The sequence below is a fragment of the Aptenodytes patagonicus genome, chromosome 20 (genome assembly GCF_965638725.1).
Source record: "Aptenodytes patagonicus chromosome 20, bAptPat1.pri.cur, whole genome shotgun sequence".
Taxonomy (NCBI): Eukaryota; Metazoa; Chordata; class Aves; order Sphenisciformes; family Spheniscidae; genus Aptenodytes; species Aptenodytes patagonicus.
In genome coordinates this window covers 6,959,704-6,972,200 of record NC_134968.1, presented here as the reverse complement: position 1 = coordinate 6,972,200, position 12,497 = coordinate 6,959,704, and the positions used below count along the sequence as shown (strand labels likewise).

Genomic DNA, 12,497 nt, shown 5'->3' with positions numbered 1-12,497 from the left:
AGCTTTCTTTGTGACCTCTGAAGGCCTCACGGCAAATACCTGATGTCATGGCCTACTGAGCTCACATCACTCCATGAATTAGAACATGTTGGCCTGCCACCATGGCTGCTTTTTCAGCTTACACCACAGCTTCCCCTCTCCAGGGCCAGCTCTTTGCTTTCCAAAACAGACTTAGCATAACAAGAGACGTGTGCACAGAGGGACAAACTAGATCCCAGAAATGCACATCCCACAAATGCAGCCACCAGCAGTTTTCTGCCGGGCAGAGAACCCACAGGGACTCAGGGACTCCCCCCAGCCCAGCACTGGTGAGTTGCAGAGCTGGAGGGGAGAAGTGAAGAGTAGGGGGATAGCTGAAGGGGTGGAACAGAGAATCTTGTCCTGTGCCTGGCTGATGGGTCTTGCTCACAAGTTGAGGCTTTTGCTGATCCCCAGATGCAGGGCTAGGAGGACATTTTCCCTCCTTGGGCTTCTTTGGCTAGGAGGTAAAGCCACAGGAGCAGTCATGTCTCTTCCCAAGAGCCCCCTTTCCCAGCAGTGGTCATTGGTGGATGCTGAGGGAAGAGTCAGAGCTGGACAAGCAGCTGGGACGCTTCTCCTGAATACTCACTGCTGTGTCCCACTCAGTTTCAGTGGCTCAGGGGTGTTCCTGAGTCTGCTGTGGCAATGTGCCCTCGTGCAAAGGAAAACCAACAGCATCCTGGGCTGCAGTAGGAAGAGCATTGCCAGATCAGAACAAGGGACCTGATCCTTCCTCTCTACTCAGCGCTGGTGTGGCCATGTCTGGAGTGCTGGCTCCAGTTCTGGGCTCCCCAGTACAAGAAAGATGTCAGAATGAGCCCAGCAAAATGGTGCAGGGACTGGAGCATCTTTCCTATGAGGATCGGCTGAGAGGCGGGCAGTCTTCAGCCTGGGGAAGAGAAGGCTCTTTGGGGATCTTGTCAATGTGTGTAAATACCTGATGGGACGGAATGAAGAGTCTTCTGAGTCAGGCGGGCTTGGGACTCCACACCTCTGCCACGAGGAGGCTCTGTAGGGAGACTAATTAAAGTTGTTTAAAGTGCTCAGCCCAAGGAAAGATGCCAAACTGTAAACCCTTACCGCGTGCCAGGTTTGCAAGGGCCAAGGGGAGGTTGTTCAGCACTGGGAGGCTTGTCCTAGGGCAGTCAGGCCACAGCGGGACTTCTGATAGCCCTCCAAGTCAGAAGGTGCTGGAGCATCCTCTCAGGCAGACATACCCTGGTGTAGAAGCGCTGCCTCTCAGCTCCAGGTCTCATTGCCAAAGGGGCCTGGGGCACCTGAAGGTTCCTGTAGGAGCCTGAAGGAAGAGCTCAAGCCACCTGCTGTCAGGCAATAGGAGGCTGCAGGCTGTCCTCCTGCTTTTTGCTCCTCCTGGAGATCACAACCAGCCCAACCAGCCCCCAGCAAGGGAGGAGTGTCCATGGTGATCTACTTCTGCCATCCAGTGCCCAGCCAGAGACAGGGGCCTGCACTCACCTCTCTCAGGGTTGGAGACAGGCCCCTTTGCAGCCCCTGATGTGCTCGTTGTCCCTGGGTAGCATCTGAAAGGAGGTAGAACCAGGAACAGCCAGAGCCAAAAGCAGGAGTCTGACCCCCTCTCCTGACAGGGCGTTTCTCTCCCTTCTCAAATGACTCTGGGAACAGCACCTGCTGCCAACACCCTCACACAGAGCGTCAGACACACCACTTCTCCCTGGCAGGAGGGCGCACAATCCTTTTGTTTACCGACATCTTCTCCCCATCCCTTTAGGTATCACAATCGACTCCTTCTCTGGAGATGACACCTCCCACAAGGGTGAGAGAGAGGATCACCTTACAAACTCAGGGGTGTTTCTGCCTACAGGGGGATCAGAACTCATTGTGGGATGCAGTGGAAAAAGCTTTTTAGGATGGTGCAAGACATGGGATGCTTAGGAGAAGCAGCAGAGACAGGAAAAGGGAAGGATCAAGGCATGGAGCCAAGCATAGGAAGACAGATGGAGGCAGGGACGAAAGGTGCTGATCCCATGTGAACATGGGGCTGATCTGTGTGCTAGCCTGGCCATACCTGTTGCTCTGCCTGGTTTCTCCACCTGCCAGTAGTTCCCTGGAAACACAGTTATGAAGTCCAGCTGGGACAGGGAGCAGGGCTGATCCTTCACTCTGTGCCTCTGAAGCCTCTGACCATGGGCTTTGAACCACTGTGTCAGCTACTCGAGCCACACAGAGTTCCCCGGGGACTGGCTGGAGCCCGCAGCCTCTTCCCAGAGGCCTCCTTCCAGCTCTCACTCACCCAGACCTCCAGCCCCTCAGGGCAACTCCGCAAATCTGTTTCTGACTCACTCATCAAGTAGGAACCTGGCATCCCTTGAGGCCGCCGTCAGTGTGTCCGGTCCACGCTTTTACCCTCTCTCCTGGGCCTCAACTCCAAAGGCTCTGAATCCTGTAAAACAAGCTCATGGTCTCAATGCTGAGGCACTGTGGGGAGCGCTTGAAGGTGCCCATGACCTCGACATCCACTTCTCCTGTTGCTGTGGAGCTTGAACTCCTGACTCCATGCGATGACTTTCTAATGCTAGCAGGAATGTTTTGAAAGCTCCTTGAAAGCCTGTAGCATGCAGTTTTTGATCGTGTATCTGAGCTTTTAGAAAGTAACAAAATGTGAAACCCCATCTGGATGTTCTTTTCTAAGGACAGTCTTGCATTCACAACTTAGCACTGGAGTCCCTGTGTTTACAGAGCAGAGGAAAGCACCTGCTCAGGCTTCCCTTGGCTATCCTAGTGGGGAAAGGCAAAAGCCCGAGAAGAGGCCCCGTCTGTTCCATGGCAGCAGTGGCCGGTCCCTGCGGCAGGAGCGAGGGCTTCCCGTGGGCAGGAGTTTCTCTGCTGCCCGCCTCCCGGTGCTGCAACCGCTCCTTCCCGGGCACGGCCGGACACCGCCACTGTGGCGGGGGATTTCAGTCTGCCTCCCGGTGGGAGTGCGGGGTGACCGGGGGGGGAGGGGCGGGAGAAGGTTTCTGCCCGGTGGGCGGCTCCGGAGCCATGTCGGGGGGACCTCCCGGGGCTGCGGGGCCTCGGCGGGCCCGGTGCCGGTGCCAGTACCGATGCCGGTGCCGGTGCCAGGGTCGATGCTGAAGGCGGTGCCGGTGCCGGTGGGGCGGGGGAACCGCCCCGGGGCCGGGCGGGGCCGGGCGGGGCGAGGCGGCCCCGGCGGGCCGAGCGGCAGCGCCCCCTGGCGGGCCCGGCCGGGGCTGTCCCCCCGCCCCCGACACACGCGCCCGGCCCCGCCCGCGGCGGTTCGTGCCCGGCCGCAGCCCCGGCTCCTCTCCCCGTGTCTCCCAGGGCGCAGTAATACACCGCCGCGTCCCCGCGCCGGGGCCGGGCGAGCCGCAGGGCGCTGGACCGGCGGTCTGCCGCCACCGACAGCCGCCCCGGAGGGTCCTGCAGATCTTTGGTGCCTTTGTGACCGCTCACGATGAATGCGGGGCCTCGGCCCGGGAGCTGACGGTACCAGTGGATGTAGTCGGTGATCTGTATGTTGGGGTGTGAGCAGTTGATGCTGATGCCGGTGCCCTCGGTGGTCTCTGCCGACGGCTCCTGCTGCACCTGGGCTCTGCCCGCAGCCACTGCCGAGGAGAAAAAGGAGAAAAAGAAGAAAAACCAGTCAAACCCTGCTTTGTGCCCAGCCCTGCCTGCTGTTTCCCAGACCAAATCCCGCAGAAGCAGTCAGGAACAAAGAGAGATGATGAGGAGAAGAGTTTCCAGAGGATGTCAACACGTGCACTAATGGAAGTGTCCATTAATAGGTGGTGGCGAGGTGAATGCGTGAAGCATAGCTGGAAGGGTGGAGGTGTTGAAGAAAAAAAGGGGGATAAAGGAAAGACAGAAATAAAGTAGCAAGGGGGAAGGGATGACGGCATGAGTTATACGGCAAGACACAGAGGAAAGGAAGGAAACAGGGAAGCCTGGAGAAAGGCTAGAGCGATGAGTTTTCTGGGGGAACGTGGGATGGCAGCAGAGGGAGGGCTGGACGGGAGGATGGTTCGGGGGCAGAGGTCCGTGAAGAAGCCAGAGGGGACGGCAGGCTGGAGGGAGCTGCGGGGGCCACCCCAGGCCCAGCCCCGGCCCCCGCCGCCAGCCCCGCGCACCCAGGAGCACCGCGGCCAGCCCCGCCAGCCCTGCGCCCCGGCACCGCCGCATGCCGCCGCTCCGCCGCCCGCGCCTCGCTGCCCCCCGCCAGCCCCGGCTCTCTGCTCCGGCACCGCCGCCTCCTCTCCCCCGCCTCCTCTCCTCTCCTCTCCTCTCCGCCACCGCCAGCTCCGCCCCAGGGCTGAGCCCTGCGCCGGCGCCGCCCGGGGTCTCGCCCGGGCTAAGAGTGCTCGGTGGCTCTCCAGGGCCACAAGCTGCTGTCCTGGGAAGTGGACTCTTCCCCTCCTCCAGCCAGGGCTCCCCAGCAAGAACAAGCGTGCACAGTGCCCGCTGCAGCCGGGGACAGCTGCAGGGCCCTGACCCAGGAGATGGACCAGCTTCCCATGGCTGTCTCCCAGCTCAGGGGCTGGAAACAGCCGCCACTGATTCCCTGCGGATGGCAGCGAGGAGGCTGAGAGCCTCCCTTCAGCTGCCCCTCCGCAGTCCCAGCACAATGGCTAAGAGTTGTGTTGTGGCAGAGGGCGAGTGAGGGCACGTATGCCCGTGGGCATGCAGGGGTCAGGGAGGGCAGGGGCAAGGGGGAATCACAGAGTCAGAATGTAGGTGAGAAGGGACCTCCAGAGGTCATCTAGATCACCCCTCTGCTCGGAACAGACCCCATTAGACCAGGTTGCTCAAAGTCACATACAGTCCATCCTTGAACACCTTCCAGGATGGAGATTGCACAACCTCCCTGGGAAACACGTTCCTTTTCTCACTATGTCTTCTAGCTTATTGCTTAATCAGAACTCCTCGTGTTCTGTCTCCTGGGCACTTCCAGAGACTAGGTCCATCTTCTCTGTCACCTCTGAAAAAGCAGCTGTGGAAAGCAAGAAGGTCTCCCCTGAGCCTTCTCTTCTCCAAGATGGGCAGGCCCAGTTCTCTCACACTCTCCTCGCACGCCATGTTTGTCAGCCCCCTAGTCGACTTGGTGGCCTTTGTTGGACTCCCTTCAGTATGTTGATACTCTTCCTGGAGCAGGGAGACCCAACCTGGACGCAGTACTCCAGGTGTGGTCTCACAAGGGCCAGAGGGGCAGGGTCACTTTCCTGGACCTGCTGGCAAGACTTTGACTAACACAGCTCAGGATGCAGTTGACCACCTTTGCTGCAAGGGCACACTGCTGTCTCATGTTCAGCTGGGTGTCTCCTAAAACCACACATGCTTTCCTGTGGATCTGTTTCCCAGGCAGCCAGCCCCCAGCCTGCGTGACTGCATGGGCTGGTTCCTCCATCAGATGCAAAACCTTGCCCTTACTCTTTTTGGCCTTCAGGAGGTTCCAGTCAGCCCATTTTTCCAGCCTGTCCAGGTCCTCTGAACAGGAGCCGTGTCCGACAGTTCCGGCACATTCCCCTCGCTGGGTGTTATCCAGAGACTTGCTGGGAGTTCCCCACTGCCCAGTACTAATGGCGTTCATGAAAATGTCAAACAGTATTGGTCCTACTGCTGATCCCTACTACTAGACCCCACTAATACGTGTCAGCCATCTGGGCTTTGGACCAAGGTCAGAACTCTCTGAGCCTGGTAGTCCAGCCAGTTTTCCACCCACCTTATCACTGAACGCATTTGTCACTGATTTGGTCATAAAGGAAGTATGAGAGAGGCTGTCAAAGGTCTTGCTAAACTCTAGATACACCCCTCCCCTCCCCTCCCCTTCCCTTCCCTTCCCTCCCCTTTCCTCCCCTCCCCTTTCCTCCCCATCCCTCCACTCAGGGATGGCCAGCACATGGTCAGCAGGATTCCTCAGCCTTTCTCCCTGCCCATAAAGCCATCCCCATCCTTTTGAACTCTCTAGCACTGGGGAGAGCAGCTGTGTCCTGGCCTGGAGAGGCAGGCAGGGGGGACTGCCAGCCATGCTGAGGCACTCCCAATGTTGTTACACTGAATTCAACCGAGGATCCAAGCTGGAGTGAAACCATCCTTGCTGGGGCCTGAAATGGGCAGCAGCGGAGTGTGAGCTTTGGAAAGGAAAAGGAGGGCTCAGGAGACAGGGGCTGCATTGCAGTGCCCCTTCCCTGGACAGATCTCTAGCAGGCTGGTGCCATCACCGTTGGGCTGCGCTCAGGCTCCTTCTGACCCTGGGAACCTGCTGCCCTGTCGTGCTCATGGAGAGAGCAGTGGAGAGTGTCTCTCTCTGCCATGAGCAGCACATTCCCTCGTGATGAGTGACACACAAGGACACACACACACACAGAGGCTCATGCACACCCGCATGGAATTATGCACAAATTTGTGCTCCCACGTGCATTCACACAAACCTGGCTGCTTACAAGTACACACAAGACAGGAACAGACATTGGAACACAACAGCCCATGGACTGTGCTGAAGATCCCTGGGGACTGGGCAGTGTTAGGCAGGATGGAGTCAAAACGTAGCAGCACAACGCATATACCTGGGGAGGCAACAACAGGTGACCAGGAATCAGAGTGAGCTGAGGAGGGAGGGAAAGAGAAGGACGTGGCATGTCCTCATGCACGAGAGCCCATGGTGTCCAGCTGAAGATTGCTGGCGCTTCTTCCTGAGAATGACACTGCAAACAGCCCCACCAGAGTGACCCAGGCTGATGTCACTTGCCTGCTTGGACCCGTCCAGCCCTTGAGCTGAGTCTTCTGCCCGCACTGCTGCATTCCTGCCCAAGAAATCCCAGGGCCTTTCATCCCAGTGCTCAAGAAGCCTTCACTGGGGAATGGTCATGGCACAAACCTGGACATGAAAAGGCAACAGTGCAGGGAATCAAAGCACAGCCCATATCATTAGCTGTGATGGTTTGCATTCAAGATGAGCTTGTCAGAAAATTGTTACCTCTGCAAAGGGTGCCTCTGGTCCTGCGGCACTGAAGGGCAGGCATAAAAGCCAGCCCAAGTCCCTGCTCTCCCATCCACTTCTCTTGCCTCCTTCTCCTTGGGAGCCAGGTGAGTCTGAAGCCCCTTCTCCTTCTTTTCCAAAGCGAGATCTTTTCTCGATGGACATCTCAGCTGATATTGGCTCTGGCCTGTGCTGGGAATTGAATTTTCCTGTCATGAGAGAGGGAAGCAGTGAGAAGGTCTGCTTAGAGAGAGGCTGGGATGTGGCTGAGGTGGCTTTTGGTTTATGAATTCAGAGAGAGCCTCCCTGTGCCAGGCTACTCTTTGTAGGGCAATGAAGACTGTGTGGCTCCTGGCACACCTTCCAGCTCCCCACTCAGTAGTGGCCTTGTCTCCTTTGTGAGAGTGTAACCAGGCTGCTCCTCAAGCACCCTTGTACTGTGCTTCCTCCCTGTCCTTTCTCCCAGGTGCACCTCCAGCCCAGAGACATGTCCTGCTACAACCAGTGCCTGCCATGCCAGCCCTGCGGCCCCACCCCACTGGCCAACAGCTGCAATGAGCCCTGTGTCAGGCAGTGCCAGAACTCCACCGTCATCATCCAGCCCTCTCCCGTGGTGGTGACCCTGCCCGGCCCCATCCTCAGCTCCTTCCCGCAGAACACCGTTGTGGGCTCCTCCACCTCCGCTGCTGTTGGCAGCATCCTCAGCTGTGATGGAGTGCCCATCACCTCTGGGTGCTGTGACCTCTCTGGCATTTCCAGCCGCTCCTGTGGCAGAAGGTGCCTCCCCTGCTAAAGACGCTGGGCAAGCCCCAGGGAGACACCTTGAGGAACTCAGAACACGGTGCTGGGCAGAGGATCGATCTTCTGGGTTTTGTTTTCAGCATAGCTGACCGACCTTGCCTTTCTCTCCCTTTTCTTTGTTTGCTTTGGTTCCCCTTGGCAGCAAGCTCCCACCAAGGCCAGCCTGGTGGGGCCCGTCTCCCTCTATGGGGCAGGCAGACAGACATCATGCAGGAACTTCTCCACATCCAAGGAGCGCAGACTCTCGGCTGCCCCCAGGGCTCCCTGCACTGCTGTCCTCCACTTGGTGTGATTTTGTTTCCCTCTTTTGACTCATTAAAGTTCTGCTGCATTCAAGCCTGGCCTCCATGTGGTCCTTCCCTCTGTGGGCACTCCCCAAGCTGCCAAAGGAGAAGGGTGTTGCTGAGGGGTGGAAGGGGGTGAGGGCACAAGGAGACCCCTCTCCATTCACAGAGGAATGGGAGGTTTTCACACCCTGCTGTGGCTCCTCTTTTGGGCACCATCCCTTGGAGCTGAGGAAGACATCCCTGGCTGCTCTGCTGCCAGTGACCATCAGGCCTTGCCTTGCTGTGTGTCTGCCCACAAATGCCCAGAAAGGCAGGAAGCCCTGAGGGGTCAGCAGCCCCATGAGCTCTTGAGGAAGGGCGTTGCTCTTGCAATGGCCAGAGCTGTGCTGGGGTGGCAGGGTGTGGGGCTCCGGGAGATGATTTGCTTTGCAGAATGGCAGGCATGGTAAAGCAGGGAACAGCCCTTGGGATGGCCCATAGCCGCTACTCCACCTTCTTCTTCCCTCCACCACCCAATCTAGGGGCCATGGCCAGCAGGCCTTGGCAGGGATAAGTCGCCCATGCTGCTGAATGTGTTGGGGCTGGAAATTGGAGCTAAGCATGTGGGAGCTGAGGGCAGTCAGCATAGAAATGGGGGCAGTGAAACGGTGTATTTCTGAGAGAGTTCAAATTGCTCTGATACAGAGCATGCAGGAGAACGTGAAGATCAGCAGGGACGAGGGTACTGCATTCACTTCCCAAGACAGCTGCAGAGCTCTTGACTGCTTCATTCGTCCCCCCAGAGAATTTGTGCTCAGGAATTGGCTGCCATTCTCAGGAGAGAGGACTTTTTACATGTAGATCTGATCCCTTCTGATCGGTGGAAATGTCACTTGGCAGCCGCTACAGTCTCATATCCTATTTCCTGCATGAAAATCCAGATGACTTGACAAAAGTGTACAAGTGGAAGACCAGAAATCCCCACAGAAATGTCCTGCACCAAGAGGGATCATGTCTAATGAAGCATATCTCAGAATGACTGAAGGCCAAAAGATTTATAAAGGCCTTTCACTTCCATGTCTGAAATATCTTTTCCTTAGTCATGCTACTAATAAGCATCATCATCATCTCATGTGGACTTCCTATGCTACCACACTAAGCCTTGTAATAAGCGGAAGGTACCTCTCATCCTTCGCAATGATGATACCATCTGCAATTATCCTTGTTGAAGAGGGAGGGATGGCATTTCTTCTGACAGACGAGTAAGCTCTTTGGCCAAAGCACTGCCAGAGCGCTGCTACTGGCTCTTGGCATGACCCCTGGTTTGGCTGCCCAACTGAGGAGATCCTGGAAAGGCAGGAAAAGGGCACAGAATCCGTGCAGGCTTTACACTTCAGACTAAGGGCATTGTTGCCAGAGGTTTGGGTTTTTTTAATGGTGATTTAAACCACCTACTGGCTCAGTCGGATGCACAGTGTTTTCTGAAACTTGTACAGAATTTAACAACAGAAATGCTATGGTTGTTGCAGAGATCTCTGGGGACAAAAATAGTAATATTCTGCAGACGGACATCTTTGCTGGGAACGCCAACCCCACTCCAGTCCACACGAGCAATAAAACTGTGGGCTACAAGGTGCTGGGCCCTTCTCAAAATCTGGGGTAGGAACCACTATCCAACATTTGTATTTTTCCTGCTTGGACTCGGTACATGTCTGTCTCTTAAGGCTGAGAAGAGACACCAGGCATCATGCATCATTCACAGTTTGGCCTGGCGTGATTTACCACGGAGAAGGAGCAACAATATCTCCTTCTGTAGGGACAGAAGTGTTGGTTGGATGGAGATAAACAATCAGAGTGCCGTGTCAGAGTTCATCCTCATGGGCCTCCCCCATGTACCAGAGATGAGCGTGCTTCCCTTCTTGTGTTTTTCACCATCTATACCTTCACCCTCCTGGGCAACCTCCTCATCCGGCTAATTTTGACAGCTGACTCCAGGCTGTGGGCACCCGTGCATGTTTTCCTGGGCGAGCTCTCTTTCCTGGATCTCTGCTTCTGCAGTGTCTTCCTTCCAAAGATGCTGGAGGGCTTCCTCAAGCCACTGGGCATACCCATCTCCTTCCACAGCTGCGTGGCCCAGCCGTACTCCTCCCAGCTGCTGGGCAGGGACCAATGCTTCCTCTACGCTGTCATGTCCTATGGCCACTGCTTGGCTCTCTGCAACCCTCTGTGCTATGGGGCCATCATGCATCGGGCTGTGTGCGTCTGGCTGGTGGCGGGGACTTGGCTGGCCAGTTCCCTGCTCCTGCTCCACATGCAATAATCACCTCCCATTTGGCTTACTGTGGGCACATCCGCCACTTCTTTGGTGATCTGCCAGCCCTCCTGGCCATGGCTTGTGCTGGCACATCTGCCAACAAGGCTGTGATCGTCTTCAGTATTGGGGATGTGACCCTTGGCTGCTTCCTCTCCATCCTCACTTCTTACAGGTGCAGAGCGAGAACCATCCTGCAGATCTGCTGTGCAGAAGGCAGGCAACGAGCTTTCTCAACCTGTGCTTCCCATTTCACTGCCATGGCCTGTTTCCATGGTCTGTGTGTCTTTCACCTACATGGGAAGTGACCTTGAAAGGGTCACTAGACAGAGTGGTGGCTGTTCTTTACACCGTTCTTACTCCCCTGCTGAACCCCTTGGTTTACATCCTAAGAAACAAGGATGTGAAAGCTGCTGGTATTTGTTCACATCCAGTAAACAACTGGCAGGGTTGTAGTGTTTGACAGTGGAAACGATGACTAGAGCTGTTTCCTTTGAAGAAAATGCTTTAAAGCTCGACTGACCAAGATGGGGTAACCCTTCCATGGATGGGATCAGTACAGTGACTTGTGCCCTGGCAAGGGGGCAACACTTTCTTACTGTGCTGTGGGAGTGACTGAGCACTGGCATAGGTATCCCAGGGAGTCTGCTGATTCTCCCTCCTTAGAGATATTCAAAAACCACCTAGACATGGTTGTGGGCAACTGGCTCTAGGTGGCCCTGCTTGAGCAGGGGGGGTTGGACCAGATGACCTCCAGAGGTCCCTTCCAACCTCAAACGTCCTGTGATTTTCTCATTCTGTGAGAGCAGCTGATGGTGAGCAGCTCAGGGTTCCCAGCATCTGAAGGGATGTAAGATCACCTATACTATCCTCTTTCTTTCTAGTGCTAATAAATGGCATTTTAAGGAATGCTTTGAAGAGGCTGGGTGCCTTTCTTACTGGGATCAGTCAGTGTATCAGGTTTGCATGGCAAGGTTTTGGTAGCGGGGGGGCTGCAGGGGGTGCAGAGCTGCTAGAAGCTTCTAGCAAGACAGACCCGAAGCTGGCTAAGGCCAAGCCAATCAGCAACGGTGGTAGCGCCTCTGTGATAACATATTTAAGAAGGAGGGGAAGAAAACAACCCTGCACAGCAGCAATTGCAGCCGGAGAGAGGAGTGAGAATATGTGAGAGAAACAACTCTGCAGACACCAAGGCCAGTGAAGAAGGAGGGGGAGGAAGTGCTCCAGGCACTGGAGCAGAGATTCCCCTGCAGCCTGTGGGGAAGACCATGGTGAGGCAGGATGTCCCCCTGCAGCCCATGGAGGTTAATGGTGGAGCAGATATCCACCCTGCAGCCCATGGAGGACCCTACACCGGAGCAGGTGAATGCCCGAAGGAGGATGTGACCCGTGGGAAGCCCACGCTGGAGCAGGCTCCTGGCAGGACCTGTGCACCCATGGAGGGAGGAGCCCACGCTGGATGTGGTGTGGGATCAGGCACTCTCATTTCTGGTGTCCCAGCCTCAGTGTTTGCAGCCTGTGAGGAGTTTGGCTTCTCCCGGGCACGCCACGCTCTGCTGCTGTGTGAATACACCACTGGGGCTCCACTCCCTTTAGAAAGGAGGGGCCGGTCCAACACCCTGATATCTCCCTTAGGGAGATCACATAGGACAGCTGGGAGCACCTAAGGCTGAAGGAGTTTTTTTCTATTGTAATGTGGGGATTCTTTGTGTTTGCAACAATATGGATTTTCTCTAGTTTTTACATTATTCCTGACCCACAGACTTGGGACACAGAGATGCTCAATGTCTGGAAAGGCCATGGCAGCTTCAATTCTGCTGTGGTTTCTCTCTCTTTTCTGGTGAGAAAACAGCTGACTGAACCACAGTGAAACGCTTGAGCTCACTAAAGCTGATGGTGTCTGATTCATTGCCTTAACTGTGGGGCCTGAAGGACTTGCCTAGAGTCATCCCGAGAGGCTGAGAGCTGGCATTGGGCGTCCTGGTTCTCAGTGGTGTGTGTGCATGTTCATGCTCACATACATGTCCCTCTGGCTGTGCTCATGTGTGCATTCGCACATATGTGTGTGTCTGTGTGTGCCCGGGGTAATGCACCTGCAAGCATGAGCGTGCACAAACGGTGTTTG

The 12,497-nt window shown here is 56.0% G+C and overlaps 1 protein-coding gene and 1 pseudogene across 1 annotated transcript; both read left to right on the top strand.

Moving 5' to 3' along the window:
• The first annotated feature begins 7,481 nt into the window (after window positions 1-7,481).
• LOC143169591 (feather keratin Cos1-1/Cos1-3/Cos2-1 pseudogene) lies at window positions 7,482-7,787 on the top strand (annotated as a pseudogene).
• Window positions 7,788-9,577: 1,790 nt separating this feature from the next.
• LOC143169212 (olfactory receptor 10G4-like) lies at window positions 9,578-10,835 on the top strand. The gene is given in 4 exon segments (XM_076356493.1): window positions 9,578-9,720; window positions 9,961-10,358; window positions 10,361-10,681; window positions 10,684-10,835. Coding segments are annotated over 4 exon segments (1,014 nt in total).
• Window positions 10,836-12,497: the final 1,662 nt, after the last annotated feature.